The sequence below is a fragment of the Ips typographus genome, linkage group LG7 (genome assembly GCF_016097725.1).
Source record: "Ips typographus isolate SLU linkage group LG7, UJ_Ityp_2.0, whole genome shotgun sequence".
Classification (NCBI taxonomy): domain Eukaryota; kingdom Metazoa; phylum Arthropoda; class Insecta; order Coleoptera; family Curculionidae; genus Ips; species Ips typographus.
The window spans coordinates 6,657,701-6,685,608 of record NC_138428.1 but is presented as its reverse complement, the minus strand read 5'-3'; the positions used below and the strand labels follow the sequence as shown (position 1 = coordinate 6,685,608).

Sequence of the window (27,908 nt, the reverse complement as noted above, 5' to 3'; positions counted from 1 at the left end):
ACAAAATCGCGTGTAAAACCCACTTGCAGTGAGAAAATTACTGTTTTAAGTACATTTTTGGATTCCTCATTAAATTTCCTATTAAACGACCTGAAAAAACACCGCAAAATTTGGTACAATCAGGAAGAAAAGCGGAGTCAAAATTTGAACTGCGAAAACACTATTTGCAGAGTCAGTCAGGGACAAAATCGCTGGTGAAACCCCCTTTTTGGCTTGTGTTTACATGGACTACTTCTTTTCGGTAAATTTTAGTTATCTAAAAGTTTTCACTTCAAACTAGACTTTCTTTATACGCACAGCGCCAACTTTATCTGATCCAGACTAACAAATCGTTTAGCCAACGTCAAGTGGGTCTTGTCAGATTAAGTTTTCTTTGCTTAAATATTCCAGTGCATATCATAATACACATTATTGTAATGATATGTTTTTTATTCAAACGTTTACTTTATGCTAATTGAACGGATTTTGGTAGTCTATGCCAAAAGAATTTCAAAATGGGGCGTAAACGGGACGATTATCCAAAATAATGCCTTCGTCTCGCTAACGCTAAAGCAACTTAAGTAACCGGAAAGTCTTCGTGCCCATTTATTCCGAAAAATTTCACTTTAATTACCGAAACTGGGAATAAACGAGGCTTTATTGTAAGTCCCCTTCTCGAGTAGAAATGCAATTAAGAAAGTGAGATTTAGTATAGAGAGGGTCGGTTACTGGACAACTTTCACATTATTTACTTTTTTTTCCAATTTAAATTTGGGTAAAGGGTATTTAATGTAGAGCTGACGAATTGTGATTTATACTTAAAACTGCTAATTTTAATCTAAATTAACACAGTTAATAGTTAATTTCAATATCCAGAAGAACTTAATGTTTGGGCAGGTATTTTAGGAGACCACATCGTTGGTCCGTTTTTTATTGACGGTAATTTGAATGGCGCTACTTATCTTGAGCTTCTTGACACCACTGTTGATCCGACCATAACAGAGCTACTAGAAAATGATGAAAATTTATTTGAAAATCAACTAATTTTCCACCAGGACGGTGCACCTCCACACTATTCACTTCCCGTTCGAGAATATCTGAACAATCGATTTCCTGGAAGATGGATTGGTAGACGTGGTCCCATGGAATGGCCTGCGAGATCACCCGACCTCACTGCGTTGGACTTTTTTCTATGGGGGCATTTAAAATCTAAAGTCTATGCAACATAGCCGGCCAATATTGCAGACCTTAGGCAGAGAATAATACATGTCAATAATACAAAGTCGCTTGTATTATTGTATGGAAGTTAACGGAGGTTATTTTGAGCCATTAATTAAATGATAAACGCTATTTGCTATTATTTCTGCAGTTAACAAAAATTACAAAACGTATTTTTTATTTTTTTTGGTCTCAATTCAAAGCAAATGTACAAATAAAATAGTGCAATTAATTCCTTATGAAATACCCTTTCCAACGATGTGCCACACAGAGTATGGTGCCATTTGAAAACTTAGTGGGGGTGGCTATGGCGGCAAAGGGGCTGATGGCAGAAATTCAAATCCTACGTAAAAAGATGTCCCCCTTGCAATCTTTGTTGACGTGTCTTAGCATTTTTTAACAGAGAAATTATTTTGGAAGATATTCAGGGTGGCTTTCATTGAAAAACCCTGTATATAAACAATCTTTACTTCATTACGAAATAGGCTATCGACCGGAATGGTTTTTCTGTCCTTGTATAAGTTGGTTGGTTTAGGCTTACTTTAAGTTGTGGTATAATTAATAATCTAAAGTATTACAAAAATTTGTCTTAACCTAAAATTAAATTTTTTTACATTTATCATTGCCTTAGTTGTGTTATGTTTGTAAGTGTTCGAGTAGAGTCGTCGATGGAAAAAGAAAACGAGATTGTCTTGTCTGTCTTGTGAGGCAAAGAGAATTTAGTATGGTTCTGTTGGTTGTTTTTCCATTTGGATTGAATTTGTATTAGTCTTTCTGTTATTCTAGTTAAGTTTGTGCGCTGGTACAGTAACTCATTTGGGGGATGGTGGAGTGAGTTTTGGGGATATCTTATCCGTGTTATCAGTCTTAGGGCGATTTGTTCGGTTGTTTGTATGTGTCGTTTAGTTCTTTCTGAAGCGTTTGCCATGAGTACGTTGCCATAGTCAAGTAGTGGTCTACAGATTGCTTTGTAAATTTTTGTAGCCGTCTTTGTGCTAATTCCTTTGTTCTTGTAGGTTAAGTTTATGGTCCATCGTAATGCCGAGGTATTTTGCGTAAGATCTTGGTTCAGTTATGTGGTTAATTTTCTATTTTTACTAAAATTTAATGATTACCGGTAAGGTAAATAAAATTGGAAAAGTAAAATTCAGTGTGACAGGAAAATTTACCAACTTTACAAGTAAATTCTAATTTCAACAATAAATTTATGGATCTAATTGAAATTTACTTGAAAGATATCATTTTCCTGTTATAACTGTCATTAAATTGAAAAGTCAAAAATCTGAATCACTACACTTTTCTAGATCAATAATTGTAACTGTTCATTCATCAGTCAACTGCTCTTTTTCGGTTATCGCTTTATGTTATATTACAAAGGATAAAATAAACGTATTTCAAACAATAAGTCAGGTTAGATTAAAGCAATTCTTCCTTTTCTAACAAACGTTAAGATGTTTTTATAAATTTTTATACACATTCAGATTAGGTGCCTTATTGGAACTAATTAGTGAAAACAGAAATAAGGTGCACTTGAAACCCTAATTTGAGTGAAATACTAAGAATGAGTGTAAATTTAGAATGCTCTCTGAATTCCGCCCTAGGTTCCCTTAAAGTTAGTCAAATATGAGTTAAGCGACTGAAAACATTTAGAGAGATTTATGATGATTCGCCTTAAACTGTTAATTTAATTTTCTGATACTTAAAGAGAAGAGATTCCTGAAAAGTCGTAATTCAGGTTCATCGTAATTATGATCATTTCCAGAAAGTTGTGCAAGAATTACAGTTTAACACAGTTTTCAAAACAAAACGTATTTCTGAGATTCATGGCAGTAATTTTGCCAACTAATCACGTGATCGTCTAGCTAAATAGTGTTCTAGAACCACGTGACATCTGTCACTAACGTTAAAACTGTCAAACTGTGCACAAATTAGGGTTTAGAAATGTTTCCTTGCAGTATTCTATATAAAACAAGTTTCTGAAATTTACGACAGTAGTCACATGACTTCCTAGCTAAATTATCCTTTAAAACTACATGATAACTGTCACTAATGTCAAAACAGTAAAATTTTTATTAGAATTTGCAAGAAATACAGTGTAACACAGTTTTCAAAACAAGACGTGTTTCTGAGATTTACGACAATTATCACGTGATCGTCTAGCTAGATAGTGTTCTAGAATCACGTGACAACTGCCACTAAACGTCAAAACTGCCAAAAGGTGCTCAAAAGTTGCAAAAATTGGCGTGACTGCCTAGCTAAATTATTCTCTAAAACCACGTGCTATCTGTCACTGATGACAAAATTCTAAAAATTTGTTTAGAATTTGCAAGAATTACAGTTTAACACACTTTTTGAAACAAGACGTGTTTCTGAGATATATGAAAGTTATTTTGACAATTATCACGTGACCGTCTTGCTGAATAGTGTTCTATAACCACGTGACAACTGCTATTAAAGGTCAAAACTGCCAAACGGTGCTCAAAATTTGCAAAAATCAGAGTTCAGAAAAGTTTTCTTGCGATATTGAATATAAAACGTGTTCCTGAGATTTACGACAGTTATTTTAACAGTTGTCACGTGACTGCCTAGCTAAATTATCCTACAAAACCACGTGCTATCTGTCACTAATGTCAAAACTCTAAAAATGTGTTTAGAATTTGCAAGAATTGCAGTTTAACACACTTTTTGAAACAAGTCGTGTTTCTGAGATATATAAAAGTTATTTTGACAATTATCACGTGACCGTCTTGCTAAATAGTGTTCTAGAATCACGTGACAATTGCTACTAAAGGTCAAAACTGCCAAACGGTGCTCAAAAGTTGCAAAAATCAGGGTTTAGAAAAGGTTTCTTGCGATATTGAATATAAAACATGTGTCTAAGATTTACGACAGTTATTTTAACAATTATCACGTGACCGTCTAGTTGAATAGTCTTCTAGAACCACAAGACTACTGTCACTAAACATCAATACTGCCAAACGGTGCTCAAAACTTAAAAAAATCAGGGTATAGAAAAGTTTTTTTGCAATATTCGATATAAAACATGTTTCTGAGATTAACGACCGTTATTTCAACAGTTGTCACGTGACTGCCTAGCTAAATTATGCTCCAAAACCACGTGCTATCTGTCACTGATGACAAAACTCTAAAAATTTGTTTAGAATTTGCAAGAATTACAGTTTAACACACTTTTGGAGACAAGACGTGTTTCTGAGATTTATGACAGTTATTTTCACAATTATCACGTGACCGTCTTGCTGAATAGTGTTCTAGAACCACGTGACAACTATCACTAAACGTCAAAACTGCCAAACGGTGCTCAAAATTTGCAAAAATCAGCTTTTAGAAAAGTTTCCTTGCGATATTGAATATAAAATGTGTTCCTGAGATGTGTACGACAGCTATTTTAACAGTTGTCACGTGATATCTGTTATTAATGTCAAAACTCTACAAATTTGATTAGAATTTGCAAGAATTACAGTTTAACACACTTTTGGAGACAAGACGTGTTTCTGAGATTTATGACAGTTATTTTCACAATTATCACGTGACCGTCTTGCTGAATAGTGTTCTAGAGCCACGTGACAACTGCCACTAAACGTCAAAACTGCCAAACGGTTCTCAAAATTTGCAAAAATCAGCTTTTAGAAAAGTTTCCTTGCGATATTGAATATAAAACGTGTTCCTGAGATGTGTACGACAGCTATTTTAACAGTTGTCACGTGACTGCCTAGTTAAGTTATCCTTTAAAACCACGTGATATCTGTTATTGATGACAAAACTCTACAAATGTGTTTAGACTTTGCAAGAATTACAGTTTAACACACTTTTTGAAACAAGTCGTGTTTCTGAGATATATGAAAGTTATTTTGACAATTATCACGTGACCGTCTTGCTAAATAGTGTCCTAGAATCACGTGACAACCGCTACTAAAGGTCAAAACTGCCAAACGGTGCTCAAAAGTTGCAAAAATCAGGGTTTAGAAAAGGTTTCTTGCGATATTGAATATAAAACATGCGTCTGAGATTTACGATAGTTATTTTAACAGTTATCATGTGACTGCCTAGCTAAATTATCCTCCAAAACCACGTGATATCTCACTGATGTCAAAACTCTAAAATTGGTTTAGAATTTGCAAGAATTACAGTTTAACACCCATTTCGAAACAAGACGTGTTTCTGAGATTTATGACAGTTATTTTCACAATTATCACGTGACCGTCTTGCTGAATAGTGTTCTAGAACCACGTGACAACTGCTACTTAACGTCAAAACTGAAAAACGGTGCTTAAAAGTTGCAAAAATCAGGGTTTAGAAAAGTTTTCTTGCGATATTGAATATAAAACGTGTTTCTGAAATTTACGACAGTTATTTTAACAGTTCTCATGTGACTGCCTAACTAACTATCCTCTAAACTAAATTATCCTCTAAAACCACGTGATATCTGTCACTCATGTTAAAGAAAACAATTGATGAAAAGATTAAAATATGTTTGAAGTTTATATAGTAAACTAGCATACTTTTTCGTAACTAAAAAGTCTAATTAAAAAAAAACTGTATAATAACGTAAAATGAAATTTCTTCTTTTCCTTATATAAATAATTTATTTTTTGATTTACCGTTTTTTAATCTAATATTTTAACTTGGCAACACTGCCTGATACTAGTTTGTTTTAAAATAATATTTATTAAAAAGTTATCATTCAGGTTCATTGTAAAGCAGGCATTACACAAAGCAAATATTTACTTAAAATCAAAGCAATTATTATTTGCCTGTCCGTGTGATGAAGAAATATTTGCTTTGATTATTTATTGAAAAATATTTGCTGTCCTGTTTGGCAAACAAAAAAAGGAATTTTGCTACCCGTTTAGCAAACAGGTTTTGACAAAATATTGATTATCGTGTAATGGCGCAGCAAAAGTTTGCGCAAATAAATTTCGTAGCAAATGTAGCAAATATTTGCTTAAAATCAAAGCAATTATTATTTGCCTGTCCGTGTAATGAAGAAATATTTGCTTTGATTATTTATTGAAAAATATTTGCTGTCCTGTTTGCCAAACAAAAAAAGGAATTTTGCTACCCGTTTAGCAAACAGGTTCTGACAAAATATTTGTTATGGTGTAATGGCGTAGCAAACATTTGCGCAAATAAATTTAGGAGGAAATGTAGCAAATATTTGCTTCGTGTAATGCCTGCTTAATTATGATCATATCCAGAAAGTTGCAATATCTGAAATATTACTATGTCTGGCCATCTAATCTTTTGAAGGGGAAAGACAGCGTCGCGGCGCCGACGTTGAGCCGTTTAGGGCGCAATAGCCTCCCCCATTTTACGTCTTTATCCCACTTTGTATTGAATCCGTCTGCCAATCTTGCAGATTTCAATTTTATTATCCATTTACTAGACCGCATTTAGCTTACAATAGTAAACTTTCAGCTTTAAATTAATAATTTTCTTAGTTCAAAAAGAGCTCAAATAAAGTGTTTCAAAGTTTAAACTATAAATTTTGTTTTGGTGCAGTCACTTGGTTAAAGCCCTGTAACTTCCGTTACAAATATAAGGGAGATTTAAAAAAAATACACAATATTCTAGACACTTTGATCTATATTGTGTAAAAAAATGAAGGTTCTAGCATAAAAACTGAATTTGTGGCAATTTTTCAAAATTTGAGTTCAAACTATAAACTTTGTTTTGGCGCAGTCACTTGGTTAACGCTCTGTAAGTTCCAAGATTAATGAGGAAAATTTATGAAAATTTTACACAATATTGCGTCAGTTGTATTGTATACACTGCCAAGTTGCCAAAATGATACTTTTTCAAGGAATTATGAAAAAAAACACTTAAACCTTTCATTTGAACCACAATCACTGATTAGTCAAGTTCAAACACCAATTCAATGGTTTTGCAACATTCAAAAGGGTTATACTAATTTTATATGAAAAAGTCGTGGGTGAAGCGATTTTTTCAGTTTTTACAACGAAACTAGACGTTTGAGAGACAAAATTGCTTAAGTTTTGCAACAGTAGGGAAATAGCAGTTGCCAAACTTATAGTTTTTCCAATCAAACAACAAATCATTTGGCAATTGAAATGTGGCCGAAGCCGAAGAAAATTTGGCAACAGTGTCTCGAAACGACAACTTCTGCCTAATTGACTTGAAAATAGTACAATAAAATCAACTTTATTTTTTTGAAGTTGACATTTGTGACGTCATCCTAATTTAATTTGATTTTCTTTATAGAACAAAAAGTTTCCAGTCCAAACTAGTCATTTTAAAAAAATTACTTACTTTATTGTTGTGTCATTTGACAGATCTGTAAATTTAAAGAAATTACTGTAGCTTCTGTTTTGAAGACTTATAAGTAATGATGGACTTAAATTTACCGTGACGTAAATATGTATAACAGAAAAATTTACCAATTTTACCAGTAAATTCCAATTTAACCAATAAACATATGGATTTATATGAAATTTGCTTGAAAGATATAATTTTCTTGTATGGCTGTCATTAAATTGAAAAGTCATAAATCTGAATCACTACACTTTTGCACTTCCTGTAAAGTAGCGGCAATGACGAACTGTGAAACTTCCAGGGTTGAGTTTACCAGTTCTTTACGAACATTTTTGCTCTCTTTCAAATTTTTCGTAACTTTCACCGTTTCTGAATTATTTAGCAAAAACTGGTTTGATGCAAGAAATTTTCAAATTAGTGGCAATTCTGGTTCGAAATTTGAACACTCTGTAACTCAGTTATTTTTGGGAGTTCTGGGTAGTTCAACCACTTAAAAGAACCGTTTCGAGCTCTTCTTTCCAGTGGTGTAAACTAAAAAATTCTACCTTAAAAATTGTGTACAGGGTGACAAAAATAGTGAACCACCATATTTTTTTTGTACACTCTATATATTGCCAGTATAAACTGTCCTGTAAATTTACGGTGTTGGGTTACGGAGTTGATTAGAAACATTTTTAGTCTCTTAAAATTTTTTTGTGTACAGGGTGACAAAAATAGTGAACCACCATACTGCAAATTTACGGTGTTGGGTTAAGGAGTTAATTAGAAACATTTTTGTGGTCTGAAATTTGAACACAGTTTAAACACAGTCCGGGACAAAATCCTCTGAAAAACCCACTTTGAGTAAGAAAATGACTGTTTTAAGCCCATTTTTGAAATCCTCATTAAATTTCCTAATTGATATCCTAAAAAACACTACAGAATTTGGTAAAGTCAGGAAAAAAAAACGGTGTCATAATTTGAACTGCCAGAAATACAGTATTTGTTAATTACCAGTAAAATTTTTCTGGTAAATTAAAATATCTACTTTACGAGTAATTTAACCATCAATACTTATAAGTAACATAACCTCTGTAAATTGGGGATACAAATTGTTTTTTTCCAAATTCCCCTGACTTCGGTTATACTGAACGTAATTTCAAAAGAAGATTGAAAATTCAAAAGAATCCAAATTACAAATAAACGACAAAAAAGAACGTTAAAAAATGTAAAAGTTAATGTCAGAGAATTACTGACTGGTAAGTACCTCTAAGTATTTTTTTTTATTTCCTCATATGACCAATAATATACAGCTTAAACCCACAATCAACAAAAAAATATTGAAAAATGCTGTCTTGCACAAAAACCAATGAATATCACGTTCTAAGTATGCAATAATAACGTAAGAAGTGTATTTGATAAATTGACTGATACTTTACAATTATTCATATTTATTTTCGCAATCTGCATCCATAGAAATTTTGAAAAAGGCTTATACAAAGCCGAAACGTTAATAAATTATGAACCAGCACATAAAGTGATTCCTGAACATAAAAACTGACCTAAAGCCAAGAAAATTTCCAAAAAAAAATAATTTTCTCTCAATCATAATGAATTCTGCAACTTCTTCTTTAGAACTTTTCAGAAACTACTGCCGCCAAGTTTAAATTGAAGTTTTAATGACGTCTTTGTTATTTTACTTCAATCCTTCTTTGTTGCATCCATTTGGTACAAAGCCAGGAGGTAATATTATTAAAAAACAAGTTTTGGGCCAAAATCCATTTGGCTTTCGATTCAACATATTTTTAGTATATTTTGCCAGTTTCGTCTATTCTATATCTCTGGTCCGTTAAACAAGAACTGGCAGTGACACTGGAGACCACAATGTCGGAAACAAATAATTAGTTTGTGGAAGTTCGAACATTCATTCCAGTCCGGTTGCGTAATTAAATTAGTTTTGGGCAGGACCCCGATGACATAATGAACTTACTTGTATCACCTTGTTAACTTTAGGGATGATGAACTATTGCCTAGTCACCGGGAGAACGATTAACATCAATAACGTATAAATACAATGTATTTATGGTTATTTAACAAACTTGTGTATTAATGAGAGCGATTAATAATCGAAATGGTTTCCGCTTAATTATATATTGTAACATTTAAATTGTACAAAGCACCTTTGGCTCAGCATGTTAAACGAGACTTGCGTTTATTACTTTAATAAACGCATTTATCGAGATATTGTATTAGAGGTAGAATCAAACCACTTGATAGAAAAATAGAATTTAATGACTAAATAACAGTTAAAACTAAATGACAGAATGATCGGTTTATCAGTTTAGTAAATCAGGATAAACCGTTTAAGCATAATCTCCAAAAGTAACACTTTAAACCTTAACAACGTAACACCAAAATCATACTCAAAATTCGGGACGACTACATGGTGTGGCTCGAGACGGAGTCTTCTGGCCGTCTCCGATCATCAGATCTGCCCAAAAAACACAACTACGTTGAAGAAACGTTGTATCGAAAACTGATTTGAGAACATCGGATAACGTTAAAATAAAATATAAACGTCGCTAAAATCAACGTTGAGTTAACAGCCACGTTGATTTACAAATGTAATTCAACGTTTGCAAGAAATGCTTAACAACGTCTATTTAACGTTATTACTCAATAGGCACAACTACGTCGAAGAAACGAAAACTAACGGTGAATTTGGTAGATTGGGAAACGTTAAAATATAAATATACGATTTGCAACAGCAACGTTGATTTGCAGATGTAACTTAAATGTAACGTTTGTTTCACATCGCTTATTTGCGAATTTATAAAACGATTCGAACAGATAATTGGCTACGTTGTTGTGCAAATGTAATAAAATGTTTTATTTAATTCACGTTTAAAAGTAACATAACGTGATAACGTTGAATCAACTTTGATTAACAAACGTTCCAATTACATACAAATGCGACATATAAGTAACTGTCGAATTTTAGTTTTTTACAAAAAATCATTATGTATCGTTGTTTTGACGTTATAAGGTAATGGTTTTATGTTCAACGTAAATTCAACTATAAAACCACCACCAAAAATCAACGAGAAACGACGTTTATAATTATTGTTATGAACGTTATGTACCGTGAGTGTACCGCAGGTATATTGTGGCTCACACATAAGTTAGAGCTCATCCAGAATACTCGACTCATAGATAGCAGCACAGTAGATGTGCGACCGACTCGTCATCTTTCATACACCAGCGGCATTTGGCGTCTTCCTCCCGTCTTATCCGGTGCATATGAGCCCTTAGCTCACAATGACCGGTGTACAGCGCCGTCACTGGCCTCATCTGGTCTGCTGAGTTGCAGGAGATTGTTGGTCCTGTTCTCGGAGGGTCTTCTAATGAACTCCTTGGAGTGAGCCAACCCTGGAGTTCTCAGCCGTAGGTCGGAGTGTTCCTGATAACACCACTCCGTGATGCTTTTCTTTGCTTCACCGTGCGCCATATGTAGGCCGCCTCCGAACCCAGCTTAGCCAGTTCGTCGGCTTTGGCATTCCCTGTGAAGTCGGAGGGACCCGGAATCCACATCAGGTTTTCCAAGAGTGTTAAGAACTTCATGACAGCCCAGGACCGCCTTTGACACAAACCGACTTGCGGACAGGGCTCTATCGGCCGCGCTGTCGGTGAAGATTTTTAACGATTTTCACCTAGGGGGGTTTTTAATCATCTCCGTAGAAGAGAGAACATCGGAGGGCATAGCAAGATTTAGAATTTTTGCAAGTGGCCCTTGAGGCTCCATGTATGTGGCCATGACACGGGTAATATGGAAGAGCCGGTAGGAGGCCATCCTTGCCTCTCTTCAGCAAGCGCTGAAGGGGGGGTAAGTTAAGGAGGTACACTAACGCGGGCGTGGGAGTGGTCTTGAATGCCCCCGTGATAAATAGGCATGCCTGTCTTTTTATTTAAGACAGTTTCTTCGCTACGGTGCTCTGGAGGCTCTTGCCATACCAGACTATGGCTCCTTAGGTCAGCATAGGTATAATTGTGCTGATGTAAAGCCAGTAGAGCTGCTGGGACCCTAACCCCAGAATTTCCCGCAGCATTTTAGCTCTACTGACTAGTCTGTCCACATGCTCCAGGTAAGTGTTTTATCCAGAATGACTCCCAGATATTTCACGTACTATATGGTATTGTCTTCCCAGAGAGGGAGGGCGGTTTAAGAAATTCCATCTTCCTCCTTCTGGTAAAGGGTATAATTACTGTTTTGAGCGGATCTACCCTAAGACACTCCTTCTAGCACCAGCTTTGTGTCACATCGAGGACCTCCTGTACGGTGGGCGAATAGTCATCGTCCCGGAGTGCTCTATTGACGTTCCAAAGAGCAAGGGTGGCCAGCAGATCGTCCACCAAGAGGCACAACAGCAAGGGAGATAAAACCCCTGCTCGCGGGCAACCCCTCACAGGACGGAAACCGACCATCTCTCCCTGCAGCTCGGACGTCACAGTCCTTTGCGTTAGCAGAGCCTCGATCCATCCACAAGCGTTGGGTTCTGCTCCCCTCGCCTTAGCCGCCACCGTAAGTGATGAGGTGCATTGTTAAAGGCACCTTCTATATCTAGAAAGAGGCCAACTGCTATTCCTTTACTCTTGAGGTGCTTTTCAATTTTCCCAAAAAGGTTGTACAAGGCTAGTTCTGTTGATTTGCCCACTTGGTAAGCATATTGGTTGGCATTGAGGGGATTTGATAGCAGAGCTTTGCCCCTCAAGTGCATATCGACCAGCTTTTCAAGGGTTTTCAACGTTAGGCTGATCGGCCTATGTGTTTATTGGGTGTATTTTTGAAGTATCATTTATACAAATGTAATATTTTAATAAATATATTAACACATAGAAAATGCGTAATTTGCTTTTTCACCTTGTAAGCCTTGATTGGACCATAAATTTTGCATATACTGCTAACAGTGAAAAGTTTTAGAAACTTGCTTAAATAGGTAAATTTCTAACGTTTTCATGGTAAATAAAGTTTAGGAACTATGCAAATTAGTAAGTTTCAATTTCCTAATTTCAGGTGCAGCCGCAGCTTCACGACTTTATGTAGACGCGATCAGTAAATTGGCCAAACAAGCTCAACAAGGAACATGGGGCGGATCATCGGATATTGGTAAGTTTAAATCAGTCCACTCTATCAATTAAAAAAAAAACATTTTAATAATTGGAACAGAGAGTATGAGTGTAAAAATATAAAGAAAAATTAGAATTTAATTTATTTTGAATTGCAAAAAAATTACAAATTACTTAGGCAATTATTTAAGGAAAAGTTTAATATAAGTTCCTCTAACAAACCTCCACAATCAGCAAACAGAAAGTAAGCTAACAGTTGGCTGTTTAGCTGTTATAGTAATGATGAACGTAAATTTACCATAACCGGAAATCTCTCCACGTGAAAAATCAGTTCCAAAAAGTTAGAATTTCCACCCACACACAAATTAGTGCGGAAAAGTAAAGTTTACGCCAGTAGGAGAAAGGGTTTACGCTTCAAATAGTGTCACATAAAACACCATTCAAATCCAAACGTGTTACATAATAGTTATTTACATTACTAGTGGGGTATGAGCATTTTTATAGTCACGAGTGGGAGTGTTGCCACGACGAGGTCGTAGACCGAGTTGTGGTGATCACACGAGTACGTTAATTTGCCATACCCCACGGGTGATGTACAACATTTTATCTACGACCATCAGAAGCAGCGTAAAGTAAGAAAAAAATTCATATTTTGTGCAATGTGAACTATTTAGGAACGTCTCGTATATGCTTGCTACGGGTAGTTATTTGTTACCCTTAAATTTTGTCATCTACGCTGTACTGTTTTGGTGTTGTTGCTATGGTGGCCATTTGTTTCCACATATCACTTAAGCGACAATTTAACAGTGTCAGTCACATATTTTTAAAAGTGCATTTCGTTATGAACATGTCTGAAGAACTTCCGTCAGATATTGAAGAAGCTGCCGCAAACGTGGTAATTGGCTTGTTGCCTGCCAAGTCAAAGGAGAAATATGAAAAAATGTATCAACGTTTTGTCACCTGGTGCGAGACCAAGAACATAAAGAGTTCCTTTCAAGAAAAAGTGTTAAATTAAATTCGATCCAAGAACTTTCTAATTCAGGAATTCATTTCACTTTTAATATTTATAAAAAGTAAAATATAGTTATTATTTAAGATAGGTCTGTTCATGGTTTTATCAAAGTTATGTTTAAATTCAATAAACAATTACAGCAGAAATTTTCATTTAAAGTTGTTTTATCGCACTAGTGCGATAAAATCGATTATTATCGCACTAGTGCGGTAAAATCGCTCATTACGTAACTCAAAATGAGCTATGTAATGAATGATTACCATGCTAGGAGTAGATAAAAACTATTAAACCTTAGGTCACTAACCGCATTTCATATTATCATTACAGAGATTATTTGAGCTTGAATACAACCGCTCGCAGCTTAGATTATCATATTTTATTAATGTTATCACTCCAGTTCAAACCATTATTGGGATAAAGGCCCCGGATGGTGCTATAGAGAGAAACTGGGAATCGTACAATTAAAAGTTATGCGAATTGAGCGCTTATTGTATTCACTGTGGATGAAATGGACCCTTTAAGTTAAGTAATATGTAGTTGAGAAACTCTTTTATTCAAAATGAAATATGAAGAAGAATAACATTGCCAAGTTCAGTTTAATCGGTATTATTATAGTTTAGAATGATTTACAATTTTATTAACTTACGAACACGGTGCGGGTTGCTGAATTCGGGACGACTACATAGTGTGACACGAGACGGAGCCTTCTGACCGTCTCCGACCACCTGCATGATGCACTACGTGCATTCTGACTGTAATCTTGCTTCGTGCATTTTATTATTTCGATATCTGCTTTAATTTAATGTTTTTATATCTTTTAAATAATATGCGTGACAGTGTAAATATGTGTATTACATGGTCTGATGACACTTCCTTTCTCTGCGCTGTAGTGGACATCACCTAGTGGGCAATCCTTCACTAGAATAAAGCAGGTTATAAAATTGACAAATCACCTTTTTTCGTGAACCGGTGAAGGCCATAAAAGTAAATATATACTCGTAGAGGGCTTAAATTGCGGGGGTAAAACTGCACTATTCCCCAGATGTTCGGCTTTATATCGACTTTTTGTGGGGGGACAACTGTACAGGCCCAGACCGGATCGCTCCATTTTTATCCATTATCATTTGATTTGTGTAAGTGTACAAGTTCACTCCGACCCTGGATTTTCTCACTAAAACCTGGGGATTCTAGAAATAAATGGGGTCACGTCTCTTCTTTTAGGCCCTCGCGCTTTTTTTATGAATAAGTGTTGTCGGTAGTTTTTCTTGATAAAATGGCGATTTTTCTACTGTGCGTGCTTCCTACACTTTTCTTAAAGAAGAAGATAAAGTAAATCAATTTGGCATGACGGCAATTACACCCGATTTTGTCCCTGACTGTCTCTAGGAACTGTGTTTTTGGCAGTTCAAATTTTGACACCGCTTTTCTCCCTGACTGCACCAAATTTTTTAGTGCTTTTTCAAGTGTTTAAATAGGAAATTTAATGAGGAATCCAAAAATGTGCTTAAAACAGTAATTTTCTCTCTGCAAGTGGGTTTTACACTCGATTTTGTCCATGACTGTCTCTACAAACTGTGTTTTTGGCAGTTCAAATTTTGACACCGCTTTTCTCCCTGACTGCACCAAATTTTTTAGTGCTTTTTCAGGTCTTTAAATAGGAAATTTAATGAGGAATCCAAAAATGTGCTTAAAACAGTAATTTTCTCACTACAAGTGGGTTTTATACTCGATTTTGTCCATGACTGTCTCTACAAACTGTGTTTTTGCCAGTTCAAATTTTGACACCGCTTTTCTCCCTGACTGCACCAAATTTTTTAGTGCTTTTTCAGGTCTTTAAATAGGAAATTTAATGAGGAATCCAAAAATGTGCTTAAAACAGTAATTTTCTCACTACAAGTGGGTTTTATACTCGATTTTGTCCATGACTGTCTCTACAAACTGTGTTTTTGGCAGTTCAAATTTTGACACCGCTTTTCTCCCTGACTGCACCAAATTTTTTAGTGCTTTTTCAGGTCTTTAAATAGGAAATTTAATGAGGAATCCAAAAATGTGCTTAAAACAGTAATTTTCTCACTACAAGTGGGTTTTATACTCGATTTTGTCCATGACTGTCTCTACAAACTGTGTTTTTGCCAGTTCAAATTTTGACACCGCTTTTCTCCCTGACTGCACCAAATTTTTTAGTGCTTTTTCAGGTCTTTAAATAGGAAATTTAATGAGGAATCCAAAAATGTGCTTAAAACAGTAATTTTCTCACTACAAGTGGGTTTTATACTCGATTTTGTCCATGACTGTCTCTACAAACTGTGTTTTTGGCAGTTCAAATTTTGACACCGCTTTTCTCCCTGACTGCACCAAATTTTTTAGTGCTTTTTCAGGTCTTTAAATAGGAAATTTAATGAGGAATCCAAAAATGTGCTTAAAACAGTAATTTTCTCACTACAAGTGGGTTTTATACTCGATTTTGTCCATGACTGTCTCTACAAACTGTGTTTTTGGCAGTTCAAATTTTGACACCGCTTTTCTCTCTGACTGCACCAAATTTTTTAGTGCTTTTTCAGGTCTTTGAATAGGAAATTTAATGAGGAATCCAAAAATGTGCTTAAAACAGTAATTTTCTCACTACAAGTGGGTTTTATACTCGATTTTGTCCATGACTGTCTCTACAAACTGTGTTTTTGGCAGTTCAAATTTTGACACCGCTTTTCTCCCTGACTGCACCAAATTTTTTAGTGCTTTTTCAGGTCTTTGAATAGGAAATTTAATGAGGAATCCAAAAATGTGCTTAAAACAGTAATTTTCTCACTACAAGTGGGTTTTATACTCGATTTTGTCCATGACTGTCTCTACAAACTGTGTTTTTGGCAGTTCAAATTTTGACACCGCTTTTCTCCCTGATTGCACCAAATTTTTTAGTGCTTTTTCAGGTCTTTAAATAGAAAATTTAATGAGGAATCCAAAAATGTGCTTAAAACAGTAATTTTCTCACTACAAGTGGGTTTTATACTCGATTTTGTCCATGACTGTCTCTACAAACTGTGTTTTTGGCAGTTCAAAGTTTGACACCGCTTTTCTCCCTGACTGAACCAAATTTTTTAGTGCTTTTTCAGGTCTTTAAATAGGAAATTTAATGAGGAATCCAAAAATGTGCTTAAAACAGTAATTTTCTCACTACAAGTGGGTTTTACACTCGATTTTGTCCATGACTGTCTCTACAAACTGTGTTTTTGGCAGTTCAAATTTTGACACCGCTTTTCTCCCTGATTACACCAAATTTTTTAGTGCTTTTTCAGGTCTTTAAATAGGAAATTTAATGAGGAATCCAAAAATATGCTTAAAACAGTAATTTTCTCACTACAAGTGGGTTTTATACTCGATTTTGTCCATGACTGTCTCTACAAACTGTGTTTTTGGCAGTTCAAATTTTGACACCGCTTTTCTCCCTGACTGAACCAAATTTTTTAGTGCTTTTTCAAGTCTTTAAATAGGAAATTTAATGAGGAATCCAAAAATATGCTTAAAACAGTAATTTTCTCACTACAAGTGGGTTTTATACTCGATTTTGTCCATGACTGTCTCTACAAACTGTGTTTTTGGCAGTTCAAATTTTGACACCGCTTTTCTCCCTGACTGAACCAAATTTTTTAGTGCTTTTTCAGGTCTTTAAATAGGAAATTTAATGAGGAATCCAAAAATGTGCTTAAAACAGTAATTTTCTCTCTACAAGTGGGTTTTACACTCGATTTTGTCCATGACTGTCTCTACAAACTGTGTTTTTGGCAGTTCAAATTTTGACACCGCTTTTCTCCCTGACTGAACCAAATTTTTTAGTGCTTTTTCAGGTCTTTAAATAGGAAATTTAATGAGGAATCCAAAAATATGCTTAAAACAGTAATTTTCTCACTACAAGTGGGTTTTATACTCGATTTTGTCCATGACTGTCTCTACAAACTGTGTTTTTGGCAGTTCAAATTTTGACACCGCTTTTCTCCCTGATTGCACCAAATTTTTTTGTGCTTTTTCAGGTCTTTGAATAGGAAATTTAATGAGGAATCCAAAAATGTGCTTAAAACAGTAATTTTCTCACTACAAGTGGGTTTTATACTCAATTTTGTCCATGACTGTCTCTACAAACTGTGTTTTTGGCAGTTCAAATTTTGACACCGCTTTTCTCCCTGACTGAACCAAATTTTTTAGTGCTTTTTCAGGTCTTTGAATAGGAAATTTAATGAGGAATCCAAAAATGTGCTTAAAACAGTAATTTTCTCACTACAAGTGGGTTTTACACTCGATTTTGTCCATGACTGTCTCTACAAACTGTGTTTTTGGCAGTTCAAATTTTGACACCGCTTTTCTCCCTGACTGCACCAAATTTTTTAGTGCTTTTTCAAGTGTTTAAATAGAAAATTTAATGAGGAATCCAAAAATGTGCTTAAAACAGTAATTTTCTCTCTACAAGTGGGTTTTACACTCGATTTTGTCCATGACTGTCTCTACAAACTGTGTTTTTGCCAGTTCAAATTTTGACACCGCTTTTCTCCCTGACTGCACCAAATTTTTTAGTGCTTTTTCAGGTTATTGAATCGGAAATTTAATGAGAATTCTTAAAATGTGCTTAAGACAGTCATTTTCTCAATTAAAGTAGATTTTACAGGCGATTTTGTTCCTGATTATTCTTTCAAACTGTGTATAAAGCAGTTCGAACTTTGACACCGCTTTTCTCCCTGACTTGAAGGAGGTGATAGAAAGAGTGGAAGAGTATAATAGGAGAGGATGAAGCACGTTTTGGTAGTCACGTTGGACCTGAACAACGCCTTCAACATGGCGTGGCCACCGTACGTGGACGAGAGAATGGGTAGTGATGGAGTCCCGGGGCGTCTGGGAGAGATGGCTTGGGATTTCATGGGTGATAGAGAGGTAGTGAGTGGGAGAGTGAGCAGAACGGTTGAAAGAGGGTGTCCACAGGGCTCCAGTCTAGTGTGCATGAATGAGTTAGAGAGAATTGGGAGGAAAGCTCTAAGAGGCGGGGTGTACGCGCAGGTCTTCGCTGACGACCAGGGCATTTTGGTGGCCGGTGAAGGAAATAGAGAGAAAGTGGATGGATACATGGGATATTTGTAAGGAGTGGGAAGGAAGAGGTAAAACGGTTTACAACAAACCAAGACAAAAGCGATCTTTATAGAGTTAGGGGGTAGATTCGACCTCCGGTTGTGAGAATGCAGGAGGACAGGGTTCTGTGTGAAGAGAATTTATTGGGAGTGAGATTGGATAGGAAACGTTTGTTTGTGGAGCACGCGAAGAGAGTGAGTGAGACGGTAAATAAAGAGAAGGTTAGAATGATGATGGAGGACGTGGCGGCACCGACGGCAATGTACGGGAATAAAGTGTGTTGGGGGAGAGGGAATGACAGTAAGGTGATGAGGCATCTGGTCGCTGCGGAAAGGAAATTTCTGCTGACCGCGGCAAGGTGTTATCGAACCATGGCCACGAATACCCTTAGGGTGCTATGCGGTACTCCACCGTGGCACCTGAGTGCCTTGGTGGCGGCGAGAGGCATTGGTGGAAAGGAGAGGGAGAAGAGAGAGAACGGGGCAAAGAAGAGGGAGAGGCCGTATCCAGGGTGGAGAGTTTGTGGAAGGATTGATGGAAGGGAGAGTGAAATCAAGAGATTTTGTGTGGATGCGAGTGTGGCGGAGAATCTCACGGCCATAGCGGTGGTGAGTGCGACCGGGGAGAGGTGGATAAAATGGGACAAAAGTAGCGGGGGAGAAAGGTAAGGAGGTCTATGAAATCCTGACGGACAGCCGGACAGCCTGGGGGATGTTGCAGGACAGTAGTCTGCATAGAGTGGTTGAGAGGGTGAGTGGGAGAGTGGCTGGGTTAAGTATGAGTGGATGGGATATAGGCATAAAATGGGCGGAGAGGAGTAATGAGGGGATTAAGGAGGCGGACCGTTTGGTTGGGAGGGCGAAGCAAGTGGGAACGAGAGAGGATCTCGGGTCTTGTAACTTGTGGGACCGAAGGAAAACCAGGAGGAGTGGATTATGACGGAGTGGCAGAAGGAGTGGGAGCAGTCTGAGAAAGGTAGAGGAGGGTACGAGGTGTGTAAGGAGGACGGGATAGGTTGCCGTTGACCTTTAAGGGGGCGCAACTCCTTACGGGTCACGGCAATCTAAGAGGGTACTTGAGTAAACATAGGCTGAGAGTGGAAGGGGGTGAATGTGAGTGTGGAAAGGGAGAGTGCGAGAGAGAAGATAGGTTGAGGGTGAGGAAGATAGGTGAATAATTTATGAGGGAACAGGAAATCAGGTGGAGCTCCGCCCAGCTAAGGAGAGAAGGCAAAATGTGTTTGGAGTGGGTAAAAATAACTAATGACTGAGGGGGGGAAGTAATAAGGAAGGAATTTGAGGTTATTAGGAAAAGGAGTATTCTGTTTGAGCGAGGAGCATTGAAAATTTAGTTTGTAATCTAAGATACATTCAAGCTTTGTAGCCGGTTTTACGTTTTAAATCCTTTATTTCTAATTTTAAAGTATTAAAAACTAACTACAACAACATTCGTCCACAACAACCTTCTTAATCCTATTTTGTCACACGTCAGTTCTGTCAATTCTTCCGAAAAGGCACTGTCAAACGTCAGTCTGTCACTTTAAAGTCCCTGCAACCCGCCTTACACCGGCTTGTACGATGGGCTGCATACCTGGTCGCTACAGTTTTAGTTTAAGTTTGTAATTAGGTTAAGGTTTCGGTTAATAAAACGTTTTGTAATTTAAGAGATATATTTAAGTTGTAGTTTTAAGTTTGTATTTATTCTAAATTAAAGTAGGTTTTACAGGTTTTTCTTATTAGACAAAAAACATTTCCAAACCAAAAAGTAATCTCCAAAATATTCACACCAATGGCTTGTAAATAACATGTTTACTCGTTTTCAATTTAAACGAATTGAAATTTGGGGTAAACATTTCGATTAGGCCACTGAATCCACCCTCATTTTGATAAACAGCTTCTCTTATACGAGTTTATGACAGTCGGATATTTATAAAATTGACTCGATTCAAGGTTTCCGCTTATTCGCTTCCATTTTCTTCGACTTTGAGCTGAAAAATCTCTCTTTCATTTCACTTATTCGGTTCTTGCAACGCTTGGAATTAATTTTTTCAGCGACTGATTTGAAAAACAGCTCATTTAAGCATGAATTTGAAAGCAGAAAGTGGATAATTGCTGCTTTGGGCCATTGAATGGAATAAATGAATGGTATAATCTCTGCGAAAGCCAAAGATATATAGAGTTTTCGAGATATTTAGTTTGTTTCAAACTTTGGACCATCCCCACCATTTTATATGAAGAGAAAAAAAGTTAAATAGCTAAACTGTTACCATTCCATTGAAATTTTTAGAGTTTATGGGCATTTTTCATGTTAGTGGTATCGAAACGCCCCATAACGGTGGATTTAGAAAGCTGAAAATTATTTCCAGCATTTTCTCGTGACTATATTTACTAGACAGATTTTTTATGTTATTTTTAGTTATGTATAGTTTCCGGGAAACTATTGGAACACCCTGTACATGTGTTGAAACAATGCTTTAGATCTGATTGTAGAACTTGTTATATTTGTTTGTTTGATATGCTCATTTTTCTTTTTATAATCTTGAATTTAACTGTTATGCAGGTTTCTTACTGCTTTATTTAATAATTAGAGTCCGGGTTAAAAAACACTAAAGCCATGGAAAAAACCGCTTAAAAAGCAAAATTGCTTTCCTTAAAAAATCTGTAAAAAAAACACAAAACTAAAACTTTTTTTGAGTTCAAGTTCTAGAAATTTTTTGAAGCCTTTAAACTACTTTAGGAGAATTTGGACAGTTTAAACAGCATATTAAAGGTTCTGGAATGCTTTAGAGGCATTTGGAAGTTTCTAGACTCTGTTTTGATATCTTTTGGGAGCTTCTAGACTAGTTAAACTGCATTTGGAATCTTTTAGACTGTTCTAAAAGCTTTTGGAAGCTTCTAAATTGTTTTTCGACTTCTTTAGAAGCATTTTGAAGTTTCTGTAGTGTTTAGGAGCATTTGGGAGGTTTCTGGAGAGCTTCTAGATTAGTTGAAAATCATTTGGAAGCCTTTCGAGCGGTTTAAAAGCTTTTGGAAGCTTCTGGACTGTTTTCGAAGGCTCTCGACTGCTTGAAAAGCATTTTCGAGTTATTGTAGTGTTTTTTTTGTAAATTTAACCGTTTTCGAGATATTTTGAACCTCCCTTTTCTAAGTTCAGGATGTTTCAACCACTCAAAAGTCTTAAACTGCTCTTTTCACTGGTGTAGAGCAATAAATTGACTATAAAAAATTGTGTACAGGGTGAACAAAAATAATGACACCCTGTAAACAGGAAACTGTATTGAAGTTCAAACGTTACACAGTTTGGTTTCGGGATCCATAAGGAACAATTTTGCACTCTTGTAGTTTTTATGTAAATCTAACTGTTTTCGAGATATTTACTAAAAACCACTTTCAGGCGATAGTCAGTAGGAGTAGGCTAGGAGAAACCTTCATTTGGACAAAATTTCGGTGCATTTTCCCAAAAAGTCGGGAAAAACTTGATTATTTGAAACGTTCCGTCTCTCTCTCCAATGGCGCTACAGCCCAAATTGAGCCTTGGCCTCCTCTATCTTCCGCCTCCAACACTGTCTATCCAACGCCGCTCTCCTCCAGGTTCTGACACCTATCAAGTTCTGCGCGTCTTCTGTCACTCTGTGGTCTCCCTTTTGGTCTTCTGCCCTGCATCCTGCTATTGAGGGCCCTTTTTTCCAGCCTGTTATCCGGCATTCTTACTACGTGGCCTGCACATTGTAGCTTCTGTAGTCTGACGAAATCTGAGATAGGTGCCTCCTTGAAAATTTGGTAGATTTCATGATTATATCTTCTTCTCCATATCTCATTTTCATTTAGTGGCCCGAAGATCCGTCTTAGTATTCTTCTTTCAAACACCTCCAGTTTATTCTGTGAGTTCTTTGACATGACCCATGTCTCGCATCCATAGCATAGTATCAGCATGATGATGGTTTAGTATATCCTGATTTTTGATTTTCTGTGTGTGATTTTGGAGCGGAATATATGGGACAGAGAAAAGTAGGCTTTGTTTGCCGATATTATTCGATGTTGTATCTCCGATTCCTCTGATCCTCTCGTGTTGAGTTCAACACCTAGATATGTAAAGCTCTGGACAGCATCCACGTTATCCTCTACTCTGGGGTAGTTTTCGTTTCCTCCTGTTCTTGCCTGGGTTAGTGTTTTTGTCTTTTGTGTATTTATTTCGAGTCCGAGGTTTCTGGCCTCTCTCTTCAGTTGTGTGTATATTTCTGCCGCCTCTTCCGCTCTGCGGGTCATAATATCGCTATCATCTGCGTAGGCGGCCAGTTGTACCGATTTGTTACAGCAAATCGGACACCAGATTCCTGTTCTCCATGCCATAATTAAACTAGAACTAGAGATTTCAATTCCAGCACCTATTTGTTCTTTTTGTGAATAAAATATGGTTTAAGTCACTTGTTGTCTAGATAACTATTATGTCCCTTTGAATCCCTACAACAACAATCGGCATAGAAATCGAGACGTCCTCATTACGTCAAGTGCGTTATGGAGTTTCAACTTGTTTGTTCAGTATACTAATCAGGACCCCGTTTAATCTACCTAAAACCTTGTTTATTGTCGTTGCCCTTTGCGTTGTTATAACAGCTATTTTAACAAGTAACAAGGAAACCTAATGACAAATGATCCATGAAAGGATTGGTTTAGTTGGAGCTATTTCAGTGCAATTTTTTGCGATGGCGTTATAGTATCAATCCTTTAACAGATAATCATAAAGTGCAAGCGATAAGCCGCGTCAAATGGGGCTCACATTAGGATTCCCCCGAGGCTCCGTTACGGCCGTATCTTGCGATATACGTCGGTGGCTCAGTTGCCAATTTCGAACATATTGGATGCACTATATTGCCTCAGTTCAACATCTGCTTCGAATATTCAGATCCCGTATTATCTAAAAAATGATGAGTTTTACCTGAAATCCCAAGCTGGAATAGTCAATTTTACCTTTTTATTAAAAATGATTTGTCTAAAAGTGGAGGCAATCTTAAAATCTATCAAAGTAACGCCTTGCACTGGAAAGGACAAATGCAAAAGTTCCTGGGTTATACCAGCACAAGACAATTGAATAGAACCTAGAAGGTCTTCAGTCAATCAAACCACATCACATTGTCCTCATATAGTTTGAGAAAATTACATTCTTTTCAGCAATAAACAGAATTTTACCAATTTTTATTTAAAATGCTTGTCTAAAGAAGATATCTGCCAAAAAGGGCAAAGAGACAAAACGAAGATAAAATCTAATGATGGGAGTAAATTTACCGTGACAGACTATTTACCCGTAAGGTATAGTAAAATTGGAAAAATAACATTCAGTGTGACAGGAAAATTTAACAAATTGACCAATAAATATATGGATCTAAATGAAATTTGCTTGAAAAATATCATTTTCCTGTTATGGCTGTCATTAAATTGAGAAGTCATAAATCTGAATTTCTACATTTTTCATGAACCCTTTGTAAGTAGCGGCATTGACGGACTGTGAAACTTCCAGGTATGAGTTTAGCACTTTCTGAGTTATTTAGCAAAAACTGGTTTTCAAAACAGTTCAAATTGTGGTTTGGAATTTGGGCACCCTGTAAGTCGGTTATTTTTGGGAGTTCAGGTAGGTTAAACCACTCAAATTAACCATCTTGAGCTCCTCTTTCCAGTGGTGTAAAGCAAAAAATTCTATCTTAAAAATCGCATACAGGGTGGCCAAAAAATCGGAATCACTATTTTTTCATGCACCTCCTGTATAGTAGCGGAACTGACTGACTGTGAAACTTCCAGGAATGAGTTTAGCAGTTCTTTACGAATATTTTGGATCTCTTTTAAATTTTTCGTAACTTTCACCGTTTCTGAATTATTTAGCAAACACTGAATTGACCCAACAAATTTTCAAATCAGTTCAAATTGTGGTTTGAAATTTGAACCCCCTGTAAGTCGGTTATTTTTGGGAGTTCATGTAGGTTAAACCACTCAAATTAACCATCTTGAGCTCCTCTTTCCAGTGGTGTAAAGCATAAAATTCTATCTTAAAAATTGCATACAGGGTGGCCAAAAAATCGAAATCACTAATTTTTCATGCACCTCCTGTATAGTAGCGGAACTAACGGTTTTAAGGACATTTTTGGAATCCTCATTAAATTTCCTATCCGATAACCTAAAAAAATTCTACAAAATTTGGTACAGTCAGGGAAAAAAACAGTGTCAAAATTTGAACTGCCTGAAATACAGTATTTGTAATTTACCAGTAACCTAGTGATAAAGTAAAATATGTACTTTCCCGGTAATTTACCCAGTATATTTGTAATTGTAACTTTAAATAATTGTGTCTCTCTTGTAAGGCTAACATTATAGTATAATTTTAAGTAAATTAAATGTGAAAAACCCCTTACAAGTCGTAAATTCCTGTAGAATAAGTAATTTGCATCCGGACTTTAGACTTCCACGTACGTTATAAAATTTAAATGTCTCTTACTACGTCACAGGGGACCTTTTATAAAATTACTAGCGATACAATATTGAAATGCATGACCTAATAACTCATTTTATTGCATAGATTTTATTCTAAATAGGTAAGCTTGAACGATCCTAACAGATGGCAAGATTACTAAAGTAAGGCATAAATTTAATTTTATGAATATTATCGGGTCGATTTGCAATGGAATGATAACATCCTACCCGGCTTGGAAAGGTAAAATGAGGGTCGTATAATTGGAAGTTAGGAAAATTATCTTTGTAACCATGTTGCCAGATCTACCGTTAAAACAGTCTATCTACCGTTTTTGTGATTCTTCCACCGTTGTCCTGACTGTACCAAATGTTGTAGTGTTTTTTTCAGGTTATTGAATAGGAAATTTAATGAGGATCATTTTCTCACTCCAAGTAGATTTTTCCAGCGATTTTGTCCATGACTGTCCTGTCAAACTGTGTTTCTGGCAGTTCAAACTTTGACGCCACTTTTCTCCGTGACTGTACTAAATCTTGAAGTATGTATTCAGGTTATTGATTATGAAATTTAATAGCAATTTCAAAAATGTGCCTAAAACAGTCATTTTCTTACTGCAAGAGGGTTTTATCAGCAATTTTGTCCTTGACTGTTCTTTCAAATTGTCTCCTCCAAGTGGGCCCCGTGACTGCTTGGTTTAATTATCCTCTGAAACCACGTGATATCTGTCACTAATGTCAAAACTGTCAAAATTGGCCTAGAATCTGCAAAAATTATAGTGTTCGAAACGAGACTTGTTGAAACAATTAAAATCTGTATTTTTGAAGTATTAGGTTAATATAGCAAAAACTTGCATTATTTTTGATCAACCGTTATCTATATTCTACCGCCATTAAATATTTTGACTTGGCAACACTGCTTAGTAATTCTTTTGTGCAGAATTCTAACCTCTGAACATCTAGTAAATATTACTTATCAATATTTTTTGGTTTTGTGTTAATACTTTTGACCAACGTGCACAATTTGAAAAGTTTTAATGGTGAAATCAATGCGTAACTGTAAATTTTAAGCGTTTTAAGTAATTAAACTGTGAAATTATAGCATCATGGATATAATTGCGTAACGTACTAATTATTTGCAAAGCGCACTATAATTAACAAACCGCATTTTGACTGGAAGCCCGATACAAATCAACATTGTCCTGATATTAGGTATCCCGGTAAACTGTAATCTATTGGAGCTAGATTTATCCCAATATCAGATAAGCTGCAAATTCAATATTATTATGTTTGAACGTTGAGGATGGGTAAATCATTTATCTTTGAAATTGATTCTACGCGTTTAGCTACATAAAACTTGACGAAAATAAAAAGTTATAATGCGCAAAAAATCAGAGAGAAAAAAAAACAGCACAACTACTAAGAAACTCAAAAAAGAAAGAGAAATGATGAAAGAAAGTTCCAACGCAAAAATTAAAGAAATAAACAAACAAAACATCGAAACTAGAGCCTGCTGTAAAAAATAAGTCACACGAACAATAAAAAGTAATAAAAGTATGAAAGTGTTGCGCAGAAAAATGGAAGAAGATAAAAAAATCAAAAACAAGAAAAGCGACATTAAGACAAATAAGAAAAAATAATGGATGGACAAACAGAAACAAGAGAAGAACCGACGCCAGAATGTACAACTGCAAAAGAAGAGATTGTCAACCAGGGATCAGAATTCCTAGTCGAGATGAATAAAGAAGAAATCAAAGCAGCATTTCAGAGAGCAAAAAACAATACAGCTCCTGTCATTTTCTTACTGACTGTCCTTTTAAAACTGTGTTTCTGTCAGATCAAACTTTGACACCACTTTTCTCTCTAATTTTACCCAACTTTGTAGCGTTTTTTTTATGTCATTCGATAGGAAATTTAATAACAATTCCAAAAATGTACCTAAAACAGTCATTTTCTCACTCTAAATCAATTTTTCAGGCGATTTTGTCCTTGACTGTCATTTCAAACTTTGTTTCTGGCAGTTCAAACTTTGAAACCGTTTTTTTCCTGACTGTACCAAATTTGTAAGTGTTTTTAAAGTCTATTGCATAGAAAATTTAATAAGGATTCCAGAAATGTACTTAGAACAGTCAATTTCTCACTCCAAGTGGGTTTCACAGGCCATTTTGTCCCTGACTGTCCTTTCAAATTGTGTTTCTGGCAGATCAAACTTTGACACCACTTTTCTCCCTAATTTCACCCAACTTTGTAGCGTTTTTTTACGTCATATGATAGAAAATAATAAGGATTCCAAAAATGTACCTAAAATAGTCATTTTCTTACTCTAAATCAGTTTTTCAGGCAATTTTGTCCTTGACTGTCATTTCAAAGTTTGTTTCTGGCAGTTCAAACTTTGAAACCGCTTTTTTTCCTGACTATACCAAATTTTTAAGTTTTTTAATCTTTTAGCAAGAAAATTTAATGAAGATTTCAAAAATGTGCTTAAAACAGTCATTTTCTCGTCTCAAGTGTGTTTTACAGGCGATTTTGTTCCTGACTGTCCATACAAACTGTATTTTTGGCATTTCAAATTTAACACCGCTTTTCTCTCGTACTTTATCAAATTTTCTAGTGTTTTTTTAAGTTATGAAATAGGAAATTTAATGAGAATTCCAGAAATGTGCTTAAAACAATCAGTTTCTTACTCCAAGTGGATTTTACAGGCGATTTTTTCCTTGACTGTCATTTCAAACTTTGTTTCTGGC

General features: G+C 35.9%; 1 protein-coding gene across 2 annotated transcripts in view; it reads left to right on the top strand.

The window, feature by feature from the left end:
• The window catches only part of IRSp53 (Insulin receptor substrate 53 kDa), a 229,710-nt gene that overhangs the window by 158,281 nt on the left and 43,521 nt on the right, over positions 1-27,908 (top strand). For both annotated transcript variants that reach the window (XM_081983487.1, XM_081983486.1), the window contains exon 4: positions 12,539-12,631. In XM_081983487.1, the coding sequence (XP_081839613.1) occupies positions 12,539-12,631 (93 nt within the window). The remainder of the gene's footprint in view (positions 1-12,538; positions 12,632-27,908) is intronic.